Raw genomic sequence first — 22023 nt, 5'->3', positions numbered from 1 at the left:
TGTTCTCAACTAAGTTGCCGTACAGATTCCTGCCTGCTGCTTTAAAGCTTCAGCTCTCTGGCCTGTGGAGGAAGTGACCTCTGTGTATTCAATTCATGTAACAGTTCATGAAAGTATTTGGGATCTGCAGGGGTATGACCCGTAAATATATGACTCTTCTTACTATTACTATTGTTTTCTGTCATCTACTGCCACAGTGTAGATTGATTAAGCATACACATTTTCTTTTCAGTGTTGTTGCTGCCCGAGTTGACAGAATCATTTTGACACTTGTAATCACAAAGGCTTGTGTTGGATGAATGTTTTATTATTTGATTTTCTGCCATCCACTTCTCAGATTTGTTGTAGCAGCAACACATGGTCTTAATGATATTTCCCAAGGTTAAGTAAGCACAAAAGCCAACGTAGTGCAGGGCAACAGGGGATAGTGTACTAGAGAAGGAAGAGTTGTTTTGCGTTTAAGGCCAAGGCAATTGCCTCAGACCCTGTATTCCCTTCCTTACTCAATCAGAATTGTCCTGTTTTACCACAAAACACTTCACCTCTCTGTGCTGCTCTTTCCCCATCTGTGAAACGACAACAGGACCCTGATATGTGTGCTGAAGATCATTAAAGGGATCTTGAAAAATACTTCCAGATTTTTGATTGGAAGGCACACAAAAGTGGAAAATTGTATTAGTTGCCTAGACTCTGTATTGACGTGGCAAATTGTAGTCTCCCTACAGAAGACATTTGGATGTATTTGCCTTAAATGTATCATGATGACTGACCAGCAGAATTACTACTCCAGGAACAAGACAGTTTAGTAGGCAGATGATCTGCTCCAGGTTTCTAATATGCAGGGATGTTTCCCAGCCTGTTACACAAAGATGAACTCAGTCTCTCCTTACTGCTGTTCCCTGTCTCAGACATAGTACACTGGTTTCTTTCTACTCAAGGGCATTTTGAAGTGCACTGCTAAAACCACTGTGTTTTTGAAACCTATCTGGACCATTCAGCTCACACCTGAGCTTAATTTGCAGTGAAGTATTACTGCCAAACCTGCATGATCACTTCCAGACAGGGAAACCAAGAGGACTGAGACTTCTCTAAGGAAGAGAGAAGGAAGTGAAAGGATTCCAGCCTCTGTTGTGACTATAGGTATGTCTTACAATCTCCCTTTGTGCCTTTATGTCTCCTCTATGAAATGATACCAATGATATTTACCGTCTTTCCTACCTAAACTGTTTCAAGATTGATGAATGAAAAAGACTGTAACTAAACTAAGTATCTGATTACTAAGTAGTCTTTAATGTTCTTGTCAGAGGAATTTATCAGAGCAATTGTACGTTTGTTTTGACAGAAAGCTTTCTGCATATGTTTAATAGCACATCAGAATGTTCATACCAGGGGAGGGCCTTTTCCCACCATTGAATAGCGAAACCTGGCTGCTCGCTCCCACTTCCTGCTTCTGAACGGTTTCATTTCTGGAGCCTAAGGCTCGATACAACCAGATCGGTCACCCTCAGCAAGAAAAGTTATACTAAACTTAGGGGAAGGATCTATTTGAAAGTCATCCAATCATCTAAGACTTTTTATATGGAGAAGAAACAGAAAGACCATGCAGTTCATGTCATCCTAAAGTAGGAAAACAGTTGGGATAAATCAGACTCTACAAATGTGTATTTCCTTATGTCTGTTTTGTTGGAATTCTAGTTCACTTATTGACACATGCAATTTAAAATTAGGCAATGTTAATCCTATTCTGTGCAAGTCATAAAAGAAATTAGTTAAAGCATTTCCATTCATTTACATTGATGTATAATTTCTCTTCTTCTTCCTCTTTATTTTCTTAACCCAAAGCCTTTGTGGATGGGCTACCTTTCTCAGCATCTCTTTGAGCACACACTCTCTGATTTTCAGCCGATCTTCAGCTGTTTGACTTTAAACTTAGTCCAAACCTCAGTTATTGCTTACCTCTCCTCTGGTGCAGGGCACTGCATCTGAATACCTGGAAGTGCACATGGAGCCCTCCTCAATGAGATCATCCTGGAGCCCAAAAGTTGCTGTACAGTTGATAGAGAAATACTTGTAGGGCCTCCAAGTCTGCCCATAGTCCTGGGATCTTTCCAACACCATCGCAGCTGGGCGAGGGGACTTGAACACAGCAATGACATGGGTCAGGTAGAACTCCGTTTCAAAGTCCAGTCTGATTTCTTCCCTGTGTACCCCCTGGGCAGACTGCCACCAGGAGACAGGGTTTGCAAAGAAATCGTCTGTCATGTCAGCAGGGAGATGGGAGTTATCAGGCTGGTTGGCATTGCATTTGGTGCAGCGAGGCTGCCCACAGCCTTGGGAGACCTGACGGAGGAGATTCTGGTCTGGGTAGAAGCAGTACAGTTCTGTACTGTTCTGGCCACATGTGGTGAGAGTGACTGGTGTCCTCCCTGTTGCAAGGTTTCCCACCGGAGGGTTGCAAGAACGGCCGTTACAGCGGAAGGCTTGTAGCCTCCTGGGATCTGAAAGACAGGCAAAAACCCCACACATTTCTCAAATAGTTCTCAAGTTGTAACTCAGGTGACCATGCGAATGTTTGGAGTCCTAATCTGGGAACTGACATCCAAGAGAACTCGTTCTAAGGAGAGTACTTCATCTTTTTACACAGTTTGGAGGGAGTTTCTCAATAAATCTAGTCCTTGTTTTTGATGCCTAACTCAGAAACTGAGGTCTATAGAAAACTCACGCTTATGGCACTTAACTTTGATTTCTGATGAAAGTGCAGTTGTGTCAGTCTATTGAATTTTATGTTTAACCACAGAAACCTTATATTTTCTTACTTTCACTCTAGTAAAGCACTGCATCTGAGGACCGAGTCTGTTCAATGCATTTATTTTCATCGTTATCAGAAAGCAAAGTCAAACTGTACTATACACTGTAGATACATTAAGAAAAGAGATGATTCCTGCCCAAAAAACTACAGAAACTAATTACACATACAAACACATAAAGAAAGCATGTATTTCTATATTTACATGTTACTGGCATAATTTTGAGAGGTTTTGAGTTTTTACTGCTCCTATTGAGATCAGCTTGAGTTGTTAATGCTTAGCAGAGCTGAAAATCAAGTCTCTTATTTAAAGACCTTGACATGGAGGTAGGTGACTATATTCTGTTTGCTAAGTTTGCAAATACTGGCAAATTTTTGGTGTCTTCAATGTATATACCTACTTGTTTCTAAATTAACAAAAGATATGGATAAGTCCAAAGTCTTAATATTTTTTAGAAATCAGTAGTGTCTTGTGACACTGGAATTAAAGGTCATTCCAAAACCTTATTACCATACTGGAGAAAATGGCTTTTCTAATGACATACAATGTCCTCTTTGCAATATAACAGCGTACAAGGAGTTAAAGAATGACCTTGCAAGGTCATAAATCTAATCTAAGAGGTCACAAGTCAGATGACTGGATGTAAGTCCTACAGGAAATGACCCTTCCAATGAAACGTAGGATGACCATAAACCCTGGGTAATCTAGGAACAGTTCAAACATCGCCTATTAGTTCAGCATTCTAGGTCAAATTTTAAAATCTCTACTTGGTTTATATTCAGCCTTTCCTCAGGCAAAATTAGTTTTAAAATCAAGTTAGGTCAAAGAAAAGATTCTCACATTCAGCCTTATAAAAATACTCAAATTGTAAGTGTAGTTGGATGAAACTGATGTCCCTCTTTCCAAATGGAATGTTTATGGTGAAAAAATGTGTCCAGCGTGCAAGGTTTTGCCTCTGAGTTGCTTCAGTCCTTAGTTCCTTAATGACGTTTCTGCACAGGCCAGAAGAGAAAGGTCAGAGATGGACATTGTTTTGGAAAACACCTCATGCATTTTGCTTCCCAGGATTAGGACACGAAACAAAGTTGCTGTACGTCCACTGAATCCCATTGACCAATGGTGTGTGCCATTTTAGCTTACCTACAGCATAAGGCAGTCTTAAACTTCAGATAGCCAGCAAGCAGATCATCCAGAAATGCTCTTGACTACTCTTAGAAACAGGTGGAAGTCGCCTTCAAAGGAACTTGGACTTACTGTGTGTTTGCCTTACAGACATTGGAAGCAGCAGCAACCTTAAGGAAAGAGGGGGTATCCGGAGACACAGTAGGTTTCCTCCTGATGGAGGTTGTCTTCCACCAATGTCTGCAATGGGCTGGCCAAGATTTTTTTTAGTATCCCAGTAGGAGACAGGCAGAGCTTAGAGGGCAGCAGTGCCTGAATTACACGTGCACCTAATAGTACTTGGATCAAAGCAATGAAAGCTTCCCCTCCTCAGTGCCACCACCACACCCTGTGCCAGCACTGAGAGGGATTTTCATGAGAGAGGAGTTGCAGAAGTCAGCTGGAGAGGAAAGGAGAGAAGATGGGGATGTCTGGCTCTCTCAGTTCTGTTCTTTGCTCCCCAACTTCAACTGAGCAGGGGATTCTTAGCACTACTGCGGATCCTCCACCAAGCCCTCAAACCATCCTGACAGCTTGATGACCATTTCAATGTATTTTTCTTTATGATTCTGACCACCTTATTCCATCTGAGCCTAGTGTGGTTGCAGGGGAACACCAGGAGCTTCAGAGATTTTATCTGGGAGGTTCCTTGCAATTTCTCTTTTTGTCCCAAAAAAGGACTCAGTTTTCCACAAAAGTTGTTTAGAGCATCCTCCTTTCTGCAGAGCATCTGAAATGCCAAATTTTTGACTGCTCTGGAAGGTGATTTTCACTGAGTCATGCAGAATTCTTGAAATAAGGATAAATCTATCCTTGCACGTCAGCAGAAATATAATAAGCTACAACTGCATGCCTCAAGAATGTCTTTGCAAGTGGCATTTAGGTTCACGTTCATGTCCAAGCTGTTGGTAAAACATACTGGAAATAAGGAAAGCACAGCAATTTCTTTGTTTAAAGTAGTGTTGCAGAAAGGTGTCATCTTTGCCTCCAGAGAATTTAAGTGGGACTGATCTTACAACTGAGCTTTCAACAAGCATTAGCTCTGACTAAGAGTCAGGTTACTTACTTTTGATTTAGAATGGGTCCATGTTACAAATGCTATTGGATTATGGATAAATATACCATGTAAATAAAAGAAAGTCCATCTCTATTGATGGATCACACCACTGCAGCTTTCATGGAAGAAATGCAATGCTGGAGTTCTAAATCTAAGGAGTTCTATAGAGGAAGCTTTGCAGACAAGAATGTGAGAAAGTAAAAAAAAGGAAACTTTTTTTTAAAGGAAAAGGCTGCTTTTTGTGTTTTCCATAAATGGGCTATTAGTCTTGTATTAAGTTTTTCAGCTGTTTTTAAATGAACCTGGAAAAGAAAAACGTAGTTGTTCTCCCAAACAACAGTCACAAGAAGGTTTATCATCTGCTCTGCCTGCTAATGCAGCAACATCAATAAACAGTTCCTGTCTGAACTGCTGTGTCATTAGGAAAATGGGAGAAGAACAAAGTGCAAATTAGCAGAAGGGAGTTTGAGAGGACAGAGATTGGAAAACAAAATCTGCAGTCGATTAAAAGCTTTGCATTTAAAGAAATCAATTGGCAGAACATTGCTTGGCCACAAGGAGAGCGTGGCCCGTCCATCACTCACGGATTCTGTGGAAACAACATGAAATGTTGAATTTGGACAGCGAGGGGGGACGGCTGCAGAAGAGAAACAGCAGCCAGGCAAACAAACAACTTAGCCCAACTGCCAGGAGGACTCATTGAATAATTCATAAAGTACTAAACAGTTTGATTGTGCATGGATACTGCATGCTATTATGAAGTTGATTAGCTTTTACTCCATGGAGGTTGGCTTGGCTCCATAAATGGTATGATTCATTTATTTGTTTGTTTTCTGGTCCCTCAGAGCTGTGCCACAAAGTGGCAGGTCAATGACATATGCCCGGCACGTGTTGTATCAGTGGTGTTATCTGATGATTAGGGAATCATACAGTTCAAGGGAGGTGATACTATTGGTATTCCTGGGACACCATTTCAGACAGAGATCTCTGACTTCAGAGCCTTGTAACGCAAGAGAACATTGTAGACATTAATTAAAACAGGTTCGATTTTTTAAAGAGTTTTTTTCACCCTCCACTGGATACCCAACAGAAGAAAGATCATATGGCAACTCAGTCAAAGCCTGCAGATGTGACTGTAAAGATGCCTAATATTTTCTGAGTGATTTGAATTGGAACTTTTGTTTGTTTTCCATATGCAAATTTATGATTCTGTGTGTTCAAGTCTCCTGCAGTGAGACAGGAGAACAAACTTCACAGTTCTGAGCAATATGTAAAGATTAAAACCTTTGGACATCTTCTGCTATGCTTTTGATGGAGCAGTTTCAGCATGTATGTCCAACCTGGATTTCACTTGTTCTATATCTGTTTAACTTTTTTCTTAATAACCAAGATCTTTTAAATGTTCTTTTAATGCTAACCACCCTAGGGACATGAGTTGCTCAAGCTTTTATTAATCAGGCCTAGAACTTTACCCCTTAATGCTGGTTACAACAGAAGCGCTATACACCCCTTTGGTTTGTCTGGGGCCAACATGCAATAAGTTTGGCAAGTCTTCCTCCATTTATGAGCAGCCTGATGTATTTCTGCACTAAAATAGCTCTGACAACTGGAGCTAATGAGCCAGCCTTCGTAAATACCCCAGAGGTGAAGTTCTGAATATGCTACGAAACCAAGCTGCCACCATGACCAGAGGCATGGACAGAAGAAGAAGAAGAAGAAGAAGAAGAAGAAGAAGAAGAAGAAGAAGAAGAAGAAGAAGAAGAAGAAGAAGAAGAAGGAGAAGATCCCAGGTCTGAGCTCTCTTCCATTGTGGCCAGTGGCAGTCTGCCTGCCCACATCCCTTCTGGAGAAATGGTGCGCTCCAACACCTACAGCTTCATTTGCAGATGAGCTGAATAACCCTGCTGATAATCAGGTCCTGCAATTGATTTTAAGTTCGGTGCTAGAAATGGCCATTTTTGACCACACCACGCCCCCTTTTGGAGGGCTGCCATCGGGAGGAGAGGTGGCCCGGGCACTGCTCCCCGGGGCACTGCTCCCCTGGGGAGGTCCGGGGCTGGCTGGGGCTGAAGCAAGAGCCCACGCTGTTGTCAGTCCCGTTAACTGCCCCAATATGCAAGAGTTTTCAGACCACTGCAGTGTATTCGAGGGGAATAATGCCCTCCACCTGCCTGAGGCCTGGGAAAGTATCACCCAAGTGTCACATCTCACAATATGCAACCTAGGTGACTCCTCCAGCCTAACCACTAATTTTGGTGTTGGTTTGGTTTTTTTTTTCCCTTGGTATTATATTTAAAGATCTAAGGAGCCAGTCTCAACAAGCTGGATTGTCTTCTCTGCCCGGAGATGGCAGAAGGCAAATATTGTACTCCTCACAAATATTGTGCTGCTTGTACTCCCCACACAACTGTCCCATCAATTTGTTTCACTTCTGACCAGGAGGGACCAACTATGGGGCCGAAAAGGGAGTTTATTCTATAGGCTAATGAAGTATGTCAAAACCATACTTCCCTGTACACCTCTCCACTCACTCAGGAAAGGTCTGAGACTTCCAGGTCATTTTATACAGAGAGGCTGGGCACTGTCCCAACTAACCTTAGTCTGAGCAGTACTGACCTCCCCTGTAACAGAATCTGTAAAGATTCAAGGTTAATTCAAGATTTTTATACTGCTTCTAAAAAAAAAAAAAGAATTATAAATTAACAGGTAACCCTTGTGCTGCTTTGACAGGCTGGTGGTTTATGCAACCTTTTGACCAAGCAGTGTATATTTATTTAAAGTGACATTGAATCCTTAGCGTCATCACCTTCAATATCCAATTATTTTGCTGTTATTCATTGTGTCCTACACCATTATTCTGAGTGTGTTTAGCTCCACACAGAGCACACTCCCGCCCCTCAAATTCACTTGCCAAGCAGTCAGCTGTGGGCTGCATTTCCTTGAAGATTCATTTTCACTTTGTGAATTGGATGCAGAGCAAATTTAGGCTAGTTTATAACAGGCTGCTTTCCACAACAGTATCATCAACTTTATTAAACACCCTTGTAACCTTTCTGTGCTGTGTGTCAACACATGTATCCTATAGGGAGCCTCTTAGCCTGGGGAACTAGTGAATGCCCACGATAAGACACTAAGAGGACTAAGGTACATGTCCTCCCTGCACTCGTTCCCTGTCAGGTTGTGATAGACACCCAAATGAGTCACTGGATGATATGACAGGATGGTAAATTTATGAGCTGTTTTCAGTTTTTAAGAAAATATCTCTTGCAGTCATGGACGTCTGATGTCTGTGTTATCAGAAAGTTTCTAGCTGGGGAATAATCTGAGCTGAAGCCACCTGATCTGCCTTTGACTTTACTGGAGCTTGCGGGCCATGTGAACACTTCAGTTGCTTTCAAATCACTGCGTGAAGAGTGTTGTTCCTGTCCTAATGCTCTGAGCATACAGGTGAAATGTAAACCACTGATATGCTTTCCTATATAGAAAGAGAGATCGCAAGCCACTATCTCAAAGGAAAAGTCACCAAGGATGTATTTTTGTTTTATCAATAATTATTTTTATTTTTTTGACTTGATCTTTGTAATTCATCCCTTTTAAACTTAAAGATGTATTAAACTGCAGCAGGAAGAAAAAAATCTAGTGCTTTGCTTCCTTTCCCTTAAGCAATTTGTCTCCATCATAATTCAGGTATTTTTAGGACCCTATTTAAATACCATTACAGCTGTATCATTCCTATATATGCTCATTTGTCCACTCACCTACACACACGACTAATCAGCTTCTCTTTCTGTCCTAATCCATTTTTTCTCTAATGCTAATTTAATCTTGTCCACTGCATGTTAACTATTAATTCAGGGAATACACTGAATGAATGGACTGTCTTGGATAAATACTAATTCCTACACAGTGTCTCTGACTTTTAATGGCGCAAAATTAAGTTAACAGCGAATAATTCAGATTCCTACAGTGATGCTGTCCAAGGATGTTGTCGTTTCACTCCTGTCCTGCTGTAGGAAGGCAGTATTTCATCTTGAAAACAAATATCCAGCATATCTCAATCCATCTACCTCTTTCTTTCTCTCTTACTTTTCTCTCATTCTCAAAAATCACACACTTTTTTCTTTTAAGGATGTATGAAACTCTATACATCCTATTATAAGTCTTTGGGGCGGGGGGGACTGAGCTATAAAGCTGTATTGCAGGGAATAAGAAGCATTTGTATATATATTGACTAACCCAGATCCCTTATAAAAATCCAATCTAAAATCAAGATGTTGACGTAAAGTATTTTAACAAACAGATCTGATTTCTATTCCTTTTCTCCATGCTAAACTTAGGATAAATCATTTCAGAATGGCAATATTGATTTATTTTGCTTACCTGCTTCCCCATGGCCAGAAAAAAAATATTCCAAGAACACAATCAGCATGATGCCTTTATGCTGCATGGCTGTCAGTAAAATATCTGTCCTCAGTGAAGAAAAAAAGAGCTGCAGTAATCTACAGGTTTGGTGCTTGCATGGCTTTTCTGTGTTTTCTTTCTTTCTTTCTTTCTGCTCACCTTCCTCGCAGTGTAGGGGTCAAGGCTGCTGTCTCATTCTTCTTGTTCTCGTTTGGGTCCAGAAGTGGTTTGTTTGGTTTTTTTCTTTTCAGGGCTCAGATGCCTTCTGGGAGTCACCCGTACATTGCTTCCAATAAATAAATAAATAACAAGGATTTTCTGTGTCTTTACCCCTCTCCATGCAGCCGGCCGGGGACGTTCACATCCCTGACGCAGCCCCTCGAATGCACCATCGAGGGCTGGTGCGACGCGGAGAGCTCTCTTCGGTCCGGTCCTTTGCGATTCTTTGGATGCTATTTCAAAACTTTCATTTCTGCTCCTTGCTTTTGGTGGAGCTCCGGTTTGGCTTTGCCTGGGCTCCCCCTGGCAACCTTCCCTAACTCCCGCCCCCCCCCCCCCCCCCGTCGCCCGCTGCTAACCGGGGTGGCGATGGGGTCCGGGCAGCCTGAACCCTGCTTTGTTAGGAGCTCTGCCCCAGTACCTTCTTCTTTCCCTTTGCTCCTGGCAGCAGAGGGTCATAAGAAGAACGGAGTTGGCTTTTCTCCCTCAGAGATGATGAGAAGCAAGTGCTTTCTTGGCTCTTCTCTCTCTCTCTCTTTTTTTTTTTTTTTTATTTTGGTTCTTTCTATTTTATTTTATTTCCCTCCTCCCTCCGCTGTCACGGAAGCCACTTCTCCCCCACCTCCAAGGGATTTGCTTCACACAGGGAGCGCCAGGGGATAAGAGTAAAAAACAAACCCAACGCCAGCTCGCCGGTGCCGGTGCCTGGGAAATCCCTTGCCGTGTCTGCCGCTGGACCGCGGCTCCTGGCCGGGATTTAGGGGCTGCGGTTCCCGGGGAGGGGCAGGAGGGCAGGCTCGGGCAGGGGGCTGCTCCCCCGGGGCGGAGGGGCAATGCCCAGCGCCCAGGCGAAGCGGGGGAGGAGGAAAGGGGGGGAGGAGGGAGGTGGAGGATCCTTCCTCCTCCTGCTACAGCAAGGCTTAGGGCTGGGGGTTTCCTTCCCTCCCGAGGGCTGGTTAGTTATCTCCAAGTTTTGTCTCTGCCTCCCTTTCAGCCTCTAGCGCATCTCTCAGTCCTAACTGGGCCGTTCTCCTCTCTGGTCCTGTTGTCTGGCTGCAAAGGGGATTATTACAACATGTGATCTTCTTCCTGTTCTTTATATGTGCTTTTTTTTTTTTTTTTTTTTTTTTTTTTTTTAGGGAGGAGAAGGAGGAGGATGGGTCGGTTCCGCACCTCCTCGTCGGCTGGGCTGGTCCTTGTTGCGCTCAGATGCAGGCGTTGTTTTCCAGCCGCATCTCCTCCTCCAGGAGCCGGTGCGTGTGTTTGCGTGTGCGTGTGTATGTTTGTGCGTGTGTGTGTGTGTCTGTGTGCGTGCGTGTGCGCAGCCCCCGCCCGGCCGGTGTCCCTGCAGCACCCTCTGCCAGGCCGCCCGGCACATGACACCGGGGACACGGCACCAGCCCGGGCACCCACAGAGAGAGCGGGGTGGCTTTGGGTTCGGTCTAGGTATGTCTCACACGGTGTACAAACGGGCACAAGGCACCGGGCTTCTTTCCGTAATCACAGACGCGAGCTGGGACAAGCCAGGCAGCGAGGGGACTTGTGGCATCCTGGAGAAGCTGGGGTGTCTGCTCTGCCACCAGTGACACACCTGCCTGCCCCAGCCAACACTGGGCTCGACCCTGAAGTCGGATTTGCTCAGGAAACTCCAACACAAAGCTCCCAGGGACACAGAGAGGCTCCAACACATAGCGATCAGGGGGTGAAAGTGCTCAGCCCTAGAAACAATTTTAATTCAGGGAGTGAGTTCCCACCCCGGCTTCATTCTCTCTTCAGCTTTCACAGCCACGTAACACCATTAACTTCTGCTTGATGTCACGGAGGGAAGCAGGTCTGGTGGGAGTCCAAATGCAGACGAGGTTATTCTTGTGCCCATGTGTGTGCGGGATCAGACCTTAGAGGGATTTGGAGAATGTGGGTCATACAAAGAATAAGGAAAGATTTATTTCCCTTTGAGGTATTTATGTAAGGCAGGGTTGTTTATCTAGGTTTTGGGGTAGAATTTTCTGACTTTACCCTTATCTTCCTTTTTTGTATGTTTTTAATAAGAAAACCCAGTACAAAATTTTAAAATATGAAGCAGGCTTTTTCCTATCCTTTTTGTCTTTGCCTTTTGTTTGAAAACAGCTAAAATACTGGATAATTGCAAAACAAAATTCTCCTGCCATAAATGACAGTTAGTATCCTTCAGAGGGTTTGAGTATGCTGTGTGCTCAGCTCCCCTGGGATGTTCTGGGTTCTTTCAACTGAAGCGTCTTCAGTGGGAGCTGGGGATGTGCAGTGTGTCCTAGAGCTAAAGCCAATGTGACATTAATGAGATGCTGTCATTTAATAATTGTGCTTTGTTGTCATCGCTTGTTGATTGCTGCCTTTGTGGGAAAACGCAGAATTTTTTTATTCCTAGGTTTTAGGCTCATTCCTAACTGAAATGTTTCTCCCAGTTAATTTCACCAGGCTTAAACTGTGGCATTTGAGAAAATTTCGTGGCCACGAGTTGTAGTTCGATGGATGTAATAAGGTCAAGAAGCTCCTGTATAATTTAAGCAGCAACTCAGAATGGAGAGCAAAGTTCATGTTGTGCGGTAAGTGGAAAATCAAAATGAAGTATATTCATTGACTTGTGATGTCTGAATGGCCATACCGTAAGACTTCCTAGCTGTTGTTGACTGTAGGGTATAAAAGTGACTTAGAACTGAAACCCTTAATTGTTCCTCCCAGTAATTGCCTGTCTTGAGAAAACCATTACCAGTGCTAATGAGTACATTTCCAGTTAAATACTACTAAAATCCATTCGTGCCTGTGAGCTAAGAGGAGCTGACACCTAAGGGGGAAATTTTTCTGTTATCATTGACAACCGCTGTTGTGTAGAAGACAAACTGATGAGATCTGAGGAACAGCCCATACCTAGAGGTGTCAAACAGAGAATGCCTGTCTTAGCTGAACAGTGGGTATGAACAGTGACGTGAATAATAATGATTAACTTCAGTCAGTTCCTGAACTATAGAAATGTAAATGCACAGTCCTTGAGGTCTCAGGCAAGGTTCATGCTCCAGACTGTGACTCTCACTGGGACATTGGGGGAATCGGATGATTTGGAAAGGGACTGAGTTTGCTCTAGTGGCTTAGCACAGCACCAGCTGACAAAGCACCCAGAGAATAAACAGCAAAACTGTGAATCATTCATTTTGGGGGAGGAGGGAAGAGCCAATGGCATGGCACAGAGGGGGGAGGTGTGTCACCTGCACCGCCTGCCCTCTCTGCTTGACAGGCCTGTTTGCAAAAGCCAGAGGACAGGCTGTCCTCTTCGAGATCACCCCGCAGTGGTGGTACACCTCTATCACTCAGCATCTTCCTTGCCTGCACCTTTTGTTCCTCGTTTCTTGTACCTCTCCAGTTTGCCTTGCCTTTCCTCCTCATAGTTCCTCAGCAGCTATGACCAGCCTGAAGGAAATCTGTCGTGGCCTTCCTCTATACCCTTTGCCTGAAAACAGAGGTCGGAGGAAAGGAATACCCCATGCACCCGTGAGAACCCCTAATCTCACTGCTCAGGAGAAAAAGGTAACATGGAGTTTTCATAGGGCCTCGTTTCTCTTCCTTTCAGATAAATGCAGCTCGGGGCAGCAGACCTGATTGCCTCGAACGCTTTTCTGAGTGTGCACCTAACTTTGTGGCAAATGTATTTCCTTGGTGTTATAATTACAGCGGGTCATGGAAGAAAATACTGGAAACTCTTCTGCTTGCTTGCTTTCTTCCTCCCCCAGAGATAAGCAGGTCGATAGGAGGGAGATTTGCTGCACAACAGCTTCTGTGACTTTAAATGGCTAAATAAGAGGCATTAGACTTCAATGCTGTCAATCCGTCATTGTTCCTTGGAGATGAAATTATGAATGCTGTCGCAAAAATACTGCATATGTATGGGAGTGAAAGCTAACCTCTCAAATACAATAAATATCAAAGGTGGCAAATTGACCTCACAGTACAAGCTACACATCTGTATATTTGCATAAAAGATCCAAAGATAATTTATTTTAACCAGTAGTCTGAAGCGTCCTGGAATTTAGGCAAGTTTGCAGGGAGTTGAGTTAATTATTTGTCTTTAGTTGTGTAATTCTTTTCTTGTCTCATTTTGTTTGAATAGTCTACGTACACACTGAAGTAATCATTGCATTATTTCATGTTAGAGATTTTTAAAAAATCATCAGCAGAAAATAATCGGCAACAGGTGGACATCTTTAGGAATTTGTGTTTGAAAGTCTGTGCTTCATCCCATGTAACATCACTTACAATGTGACATTCTGGTCAGAACACAGAAGTTCCTTCCCCACTAACAAGTTGGACGCAACTTCCCTGCCTTCGTGGGAGTTCCCCACTGGCATCAACGGCCAAATTCTTTCGAAGTCTACTTCCAGAAGCAGAGGAGAGCCTAGTCAAAGGGTAGAAAGAGGAACAGCTGTGAGATATCCAAAGAGGATATACTTCGATGTCAGGAGCATTCATGGCTGAGGCATCCTGTGTGTGCCTGGGACAGCTCTAAGTGGAGCTGTGGAAGTGTGGCTACTAAACGTGCAGAAGGGGGCTGTGGTGTGTGGTGATGGCTGTGAAGATAAAGGAGCAGGGAGAGAGTTTCGATGTGTGTCAGAACATTGACAATCGTCTCTATTTTATCCCTTGCCTTTGCTAAATCACTTTTCCCTGTGAGAAGTCTGCTATAGCATGAAGGAGTCCATGTTGCAGGAGAGAAGATGGTATCTCTCAAAATGATGCCAAACCTTACTCTCTAGCTGGGAAGACAAAGGTAATGACAAAGTCCTCACTCCCAGTATAGAAACTGGAATAGTTTCCTGCCTCCTTTAAGTGTTGCAGGGAGACGGCAGTAGAGCGATTTTCTGGTCCCAGTCTACTGTCTAACATCTTGCCCTCATCTCTCCTTCTTATCTACCCCATGTGATAAGAGGTCATGCTAGTTGGGTTTTTTATTAGACTGTTAAAGATTTAAAAGCTTCCTTGCTGATTTATTTTACTCTTAATCTTCCACCTTAAACTCTTAACAGAGTTAGAGGCTCAGCTGGTATTTATTGTATATCTGAAAAGTCAAATCTCTTTTTCTTTTAAGAGGTGTTCCATGCTTAGAAAAGCATGTAGGCAACAACTATAGAAAAGTTTGTCTGTCTACAAGGTGGTTTTTAAGTCTCGAGACAAGCTTCCAGATTTTGTTGGCAGCGTGTAATGCTGAGCATATTGTGAGGCTTATCTTTCTGTATGACACTGTGTTCATTTTCTAATTGAAGTACTCAGGGGAAGCTTTGACAGAAGTGAAGTTAGTAATGCTCTGCTAATTTCCTCAGTATTTGTCCCTCTCTTCGTATGCCTTCATTCCAGTTTTAGCCCTTTCTACAATAACAAACCTTAGCACTGCCAATGTTTTATTTTCTTGGGCCTCCTTTTGTGGTTATAATAGAAATCCTGTAAGTGAGATTTATGAAGTTCTGTGTGTTTTGGGGCTTGCCGAAGAGGTATATAATTCTTCCCATCATACCAACTTTAATCTTCTTGGATAAATCAAGTCATTTCTCAGAACTGATTCTGTTTATGTGTTTCCTGAGTTCTCTTCCTTTGGCATTCTTTGCCTGAGGCCTGAAACAGCCACATCCTCTCTCTTTCTCTCCACAGCTCAGGAAACCCTAGCTTTCTGTTTCTCAGCATCTGTATCTTGATATAAATATGCTACAAAGAAACTACCCCTAAAATTTTATGCATGGTGTGTCCTTTGCAGAACAAGGATGTTGCGTGTTCAATACTCATTGATATTCCAGCAAAGCTGGTGCAGTTTGGGAAGAACGTGCACCTCTCAGTATTGCTCAGAGTCAGAAAAAAATGGTACATCTTCATCCCTGCAGCAGTTCCCTTACTTATCTTAGAGCCAAGTCATGTTACGGTCTTCCTGCTACCCCAGCACAATCATCTGCTACCTGATTGCAGTATCATTTGTGTTTCTGTCACAGGGCCCTGAGGTCAGTAATGGGCCTTGATGACCTTGATGAGCTTCAACTGAGGTCTCCACCCATGCCCTCTGCCCATAGGCTTAGAGGCTTCATTTAAGCTCAGGCCCGGGACTCCTACCTCAGTTATGTTGGAGGTGCATCTGTCTCTGGTTCTGTCACAGGTTGTCTCTGTGCCTAGCTATGGGCTGCATTGGTCTGGTCTCCAACCTGTGGGCTGACTTGCCACTGTGAACCTTCCTGGTGATTTCTGAGCCTTATCTCTCTGTGGTAAAAATCACCAGACCTGATCCTGGCTTGCCCTCCTAGCTTGACCCCAGACCTGCACATCTGATGCCGTGATGATCTTGCCTGATGACCTGGACTCCTGGTGGAACCTGGCTGCCACCTCTGGGCTGCCCTGCTCACCTCCCTCAGGTACTCTGAGCCTGGGCCCTGGCTGGTGAGGTGCCTGTCCTGCTGGCTGTGTTGCTCTGGCTCCATATTCCTTAGGGAGCAGCTGGGCCTTGCTGCTTCCTGACATTCTAGTACAACGAGCTGAAAACTAGAGTCCATGAAGTTGCATAGCACCTGAAGTTCTTGTTGAACTTTCTAGAGAAGAAGCAGGACATTTGAGCTTACGGGTTGCTTTATGCATCCAGAAATGAGGCCACTTTTAAAAGTTTATATGTGGATTGGGAAGGCCAACCTGTTGTCTCCTGTTCTGGAATGTCTGGATGATAAAGAGCTTGGTTAAACTTTCACAGGCCACAGGGCATTTATAGCAATGGCCAGTCAGACATCATGTTTGCTTCCCAACTGAGCTGATCTAAACTGGGACCTATCAGGAAGAATAATACCTGAAACACCCATCTTGTTTTTACAGTTGCTGTTTAGAGAATAGTGGCAGCAAGGATTCTGGGCGTGGATATCATCAGGCAGAATGGAACAAGTGGGAGACAAGCAACATCTTTGCTCGGAAAGGGAAGAACTAAGAATGAAGTTGTTGTAGAGTTTAGTTAATCACTTCCTCGCCTCATGCTTTCCTTCCCCTCAGTAAACAAGGAGACTGCAAATCTTGGTGTTTGAGTGTCCCAAGATCCTTAAATTGGAAGTCCCCATGATGTTAGAAAAAGGAAACGAATGCCATTCCTTCTGAGGAGACACTACTTCTTCAGCAAACATCAATTAACAGAGAGGCTAGTATTCTTGATTTCTCAAGAGAATATCACAAAAAAGATATTTACAGCTGATCAAAAGAGCAGGATTTGATGTGTTCTTTTGACTACATTTTCTTGACACTGAGAGGTGTGAATCTTGATTAAATGGCAGCAACATCATGTTTTGCTGTATAAATGCCAGTGAATAATAAAAAAAAAAGACACGCTACCAGTGACTAGATCTTAAAGACAAGAATCAAATGTTAGCTCCAGCTGGCAGATCTAAGAGGAGGACTTTGCATCTGATGCTTGCATTGCACTGAGCTGAACTGAATCAGTAACTCAGCAAATTCAGAGCGGGTTTTTTAAAACAACCTAGCAGGCTCAGGAGTGTAAGTGCAATTGATTATTTTTCTTTTAAGACACCAGTGAACTCTGGACATAGTTTTTCAGAGGCGCTGAGCACATGCAGCTTAAACTTCTGTCAGTGCAAGTTATGAACAGGGAGAATACCTAAATATCAAATGCACAATGTCTAATATTCAGAGTGCAATGTGTCAGTTACAGGTAAAATCTATCCTACTTAAAGGTCAGGATAATGTTTTATATGGTGCTTTAATGAAATGTAAGGAATAATGGTCTCGTATTGCCTTTCCCCAAAAGCATGATGAACAGCCAATTTGAATTTGCTCCTTGAGTGCCTTTCTCAGGTTATTCAGTTTATGACTCAGTAACAAATATGCAAAATTCTTCCTGATGCACATGGTAATTGCCCTCTCATAAAGCAGCCAGGCTCCATCTAAGCCATTTTAAGTGCCCTAGCTCTTCTATTGAGAGACAGTTTCAGAATCTCTTATATTTAAATTCTTCTAATCACAAGACTCCATTTTTATGGCTAATTTACAGCTATTTATTCCTCTTCTAGCATTTCCCTGAAGCTCCTTCCTGCTTTGACATTTATCCTGCAGTGAGACAGTGATCAAATGTCACCTTTGTTCCGTTGAGCTAAAGAAGCCCCAGTCTTAGTCCTCTTGCATAAGATCAGCTCTCTTTGTGCAACCAAGGCGTCCTTCCCACCCTTCGTATAACATCCAAGTTCATGTTTCACTAATGTTTGCATCATCAAAATTCAGGCTTCTGCTAATGTATAACATGAATAGGATAGCGGCTCGGTCTAAGTGAATTTATTTGAAAATCCAATTGGATTTAGCTTGCTTGTATTTTTGGGGTGAAGAAAAATATTTGCCCATCAGTTTCATTATAATACAAATAACATATTGATCAAAGACTGGGTGATCCTTGCCAGACTGGAAGCAAAACACTCATCCTGATAGTTCTCCGTAGTTCTCCTAGGCAGACAAAATGCCAAAGGTGGCAATGTTTTTTGTTGTTGCAAGCGGTGCAGGTGATCTTATTCTTACTTTAGAAATTTCTTAGATCTAGAACCTACTGTGATGGCTGCTTGATGCTATTGACTTTGAAAATCCCCGCGTATTTTGACATGGTGTGGATATAGCTGGGATTTTTGTGTTTATTAATAACATGCCCTTGAAAAATGGCTGTTTATCTTACTAGAGAAGAGTAAGTGGTATTTGGAGATGGAAGTTGTATTTGCTCATCTGGTAAATAGGCTTTCCCCCTTGTTATTCTCAGTGTGGAGTGGCAAATCTAATTTGTAAGGTTTTACTGGTCTGATTCTCAGCTGATAAATCAGTATTAGCTTCAGGGATCTGAAAGGGGCTGATCCCTATGCCTGTTCATAGCAAGTATGCCAAGAAAAACCCCTCTTTGTATTGGGCATTTTTAGATTTAGAGATATAGTTCTTCCTGTCTGCTCTAAGGTATGTGAGACCAGCGTGCTCAAATGAAGGGGCTGGAGAGCTCTAGCCATAAGAGCCAGACCATAGTCATGTTGAACAAGGAGGTTTATTACTGAACTAAGGGCTTTATAGAGCTTTTCAGGACTTCTTACCAAGATGGATGGTGATGATACTTAGACTGGATGGTTCTAGGTGCCTTTGTTGTAGATACCTGTTTCCTGTACTACAGCCTACCCCTTCACTTCCCACAGAAAATACTTGCTTCCATAACTCTTTGAACTGCCAGCGGAAAGTGTCACAAACATGGGGTATCCTCGCTATACTCAGCCCTCTCCAAAGCTGGGCTTCCCTGGTTGTTTTGTACACTGTTATCAGATTTGGAAGCAAACTTGATCCCTTCCTTTCCTTTCCACAGCCATTAAAAATCAGCCTAAAGGTGATGTGAAATTCCATATGACTTGTGAATCTCCTCAACTAAAAGTCATTTGCATAGTGTCGCCATTTGTCAGGGAACTTACAAGATCTTTTACGTATTTGCATGAAATTGGCTTTTTAAAGATACAAAATCTTTATTCTCATTATGGTTTTACTCAAATGGAACAAATAGACATGACTTAACATACTGTTACTCAAGGTAGCGATTTATTTATGGTTTCTTTTGTCCAAAAGGACGCACTGTACTTTGCAAACCATGGGTAACGTCTTTGAAAGCAATCGGGAGTATAAGCCACATAGCATCATCTGCAGAATTTAATTCAGTAATTACTTTAGCTAATTTGGAAGTGATACCTGTAGCATCAATAAAACAGTGTAAACCGCCACCCTTTGCAATACATTAGGATGCTAAATGTAGTGAATCTTTGATAAAACTTAGCCCAAGAACATCTTTATCTGGGAGTATGTCACATAACGCAGGGCTAAGATCCCTTTTTTGAATGGCAAGTACAGCAGGGTCTTCAGTGTCTTTAGGAGTTCAGGGTCTCAGTCGAAGGATTTCTGAACATTTTTTTCCTTGGTAGTTCAGTGCCCCCTAGCATTGCGAGAGGGAATTCGTCCGTGTCTGATATTGATAGGATTAAGCATTACTTAACAAATCTCCAGGGTCTCTCCATGCAGATTTTGGGGGTGAAAGGGTGGGAAGAGGAGGGTTAAATGTGCAGAGCAATTGAATCTACAAGGAAAGATGCAGGTGGAAACACTTCAATAGGAAAGCAGGAATGGAGCTCCCCTGGTGTGAGCTCGGCCTTTTAAATTATGTCATCCTTGTGATACCTTAGGCAGGCTTCCAGCTGAGCCTGATTATCATTCAGGGCCACCCATTTACCTCCATTTCTCTTTTACCTCGATATTTGTGTCTCTCTGGTTTTTTTGGCAGCTGGCTTTGCGCAATGCCTTGCGTTACTTCCCACCTGAAATACAAAAGAAGCTGGCACTGGAATTTGCTGAAGAACTCAGGCTGTATGGCCATATCTATATGTACAGATTCTTTCCAGATATTGAGATGAGGTAAGGACTGGATGGTTCTCGTTGTATTTGACTGCCATTTGCTTACCAGCTTTCACCTGTGAAACTGACCTTTAAATAGTGGCATTGCTGCTTCCTAATTTAGCTCTCGTAGATGTCATGTCATAACATATTAATGAAGTGCATCGTCTGCATAAATTGGATGTTCTGTGTGACATTAGATAGCAGTGGTTTCATTTTCAGTGAGGGATACTGCATGTTTTGGGATGCTCTTCTGTAAAGCTGCATAACAGCGATCCACCATCCTCCAGCTTCCGTCCTGTTCTCTGTCCTCATGAGAGTCCCATGGGACTGGTAGGGAGACAGTGGGTACCCTTCTGGATAGGTTGTGGCAGGGCCAGGACAGTCTTGCCGCTGGAAAGCTCAGCACCACTTAACACAGGGAAAGGATTGTGCAAGGTTTTGTGCTTGATAATGCCAGCTTTACCATACCCAGAGATCCACGTGCTCTGCCCCATGGCAAGTTGTAGTTTCTAGAGGCCAGCCGTTACTCAGAGACCTCTGATTGCAACCTGGACAGAAAACTTGCAATAGTCCTGAGCTGCTGCAAGTCGAGTCTCAACTGAACCAAGAGGTAAGATCAGGTGGGTGGATGGGTTGAGACCTGCTGTGAGTGGCTGGTCGTTTCCCAGAGTCCCAGAGAAGGCCTTCTGGGCTTAAAAGAAACACAGTGTGTTTTTCCATCGTTGGAACCTGTATCTGACCCTGGTTTGTAATATGCTGTGCCAGTTGACCTTGGAGCATCACTTCATTCTAGGGCTGATGGGGCTAATGTTTGTGAAGCAGAACAGTTGTAGAGAGGGCTGCCAGGGGCTAGCTGATTTTTTTAGACTGATTGATTCCTTTTTGCATCCAGCAGGGGCCTGTTTAATGTCTGTACAGAAATCTGAATACAGCAAGCAACTAGAAAGCACTCTGATTTCCACAGACATCCATATTTCTGTTCTGTCCGTAATAGTCTGGGGTCAGCTCTTGCAGAATTCAGCTAAGGGTAGGACAACTGGAAGACTGTCTGAAAGATATTGCAGAGCTGGACTTCATAGGACCCTAGTCCTGAACTGCAGATGAGGGTACCTTCCAGGTAGGCTTGGGTGAGACAGTCCACCCACTTGTTTCCATCACTGGCATCAGTGACTCTTAGATAGCTTCATATAGTTTTTTTCCCTTTGTGACCATTTCACTGATCACTCTTTTGAATAGATTCTTACAGTCTCAGATTAATAAAATGCCTTTTGTTCTCTGTAGTCTGGTAGTACTTGATTTTTGTTCTGTATGTCCCAGGGAGCACAGCCTGACTTGGTTCTGTTCCATTTGACAGCCGTGTTCCCATACCAGCACACTCAGCTGCTATTTGAACTTTGGGTTTCTTATGTTCCGAGCAATATTATGTGGAAATAGCTCCTCTTGATGAATTGTTATTATTCCACTGAAATCCTGTTATTTTGTCTCATCAAGCTTAGAAAAGCAGAAAACACTAATAAAAAAAAGTATTGTGGAAAAACTCCAATGCTTTCCCTCCTGGTTTGGCAATGACTACAAGGCATTTGTTTTAGTATCCATGTGTAAAAACCTAGGATAAAGTGCATATGATCGTGGGGGGAGTCCATTTGCTAAATCTGTGGAATATACATTCCAGATCTTGGCTCATGAGCTGGTCAGCGGATGTCCAATTTTTTTTGTAGTTGGCACTTGTTAGCCTAACCTTTTCAGTTGTCTTCCCTGTATGAAGCAAGTGTCTAGCCACTGAAGATCTATGGTCCAATAAAAGGAAGATAATTTAGAAACCATGTCAAATGATCCTGTCTACCTTTAGGAATTTCCAGAATCTGTAATGGTGGTGTTGCTTACAGAAAGGGAAAGAGCAAACCTCTTGTTCAATGGTTATATGTTCTTTTG

At 43.0% G+C, this 22023-nt stretch overlaps 2 protein-coding genes across 4 annotated transcripts in view; one reads left to right on the top strand and one right to left on the bottom strand.

Annotated features, from left to right (window-relative positions):
- Positions 1-11145, bottom strand: part of LOC141749603 (netrin-4-like) — a 55113-nt gene extending 43968 nt beyond the window's left edge. Inside the window, exons 1-2 of the mRNA XM_074603362.1 lie at positions 9406-11145; positions 1957-2498 (exon numbers count right to left, since the gene is read on the bottom strand). Coding sequence (XP_074459463.1) covers positions 1957-2498; positions 9406-9472 — 609 coding nt within the window. The 5' untranslated portion in view covers positions 9473-11145. The remainder of the gene's footprint in view (positions 1-1956; positions 2499-9405) is intronic.
- Positions 11146-12086: 941 nt separating this feature from the next.
- The window catches only part of UROC1 (urocanate hydratase 1), a 46121-nt gene continuing 36184 nt past the window's right edge, over positions 12087-22023 (top strand). Inside the window, exons 1-3 of one of the 3 annotated variants that reach the window (XR_012589412.1) lie at positions 12087-12227; positions 13065-13203; positions 19979-20109. Coding sequence is in view for 2 of the 3 variants with exons in the window: in XM_074603359.1 (XP_074459460.1) it covers positions 13078-13203; positions 19979-20109 (257 nt within the window). In the remaining variant the exon portion in view is untranslated. Of the gene's footprint in view, positions 12228-13064; positions 13204-15878; positions 16062-19978; positions 20110-22023 lie in introns of those variants that run through there. The other 2 variants (XM_074603359.1, XM_074603360.1) reach the window with 2 other exon arrangements.

Source organism: Larus michahellis, chromosome 10 (genome assembly GCF_964199755.1).
Source record: "Larus michahellis chromosome 10, bLarMic1.1, whole genome shotgun sequence".
Lineage (NCBI taxonomy): Eukaryota > Metazoa > Chordata > Aves > Charadriiformes > Laridae > Larus > Larus michahellis.
This window is presented reverse-complemented; position numbering and strand designations above follow the sequence as displayed.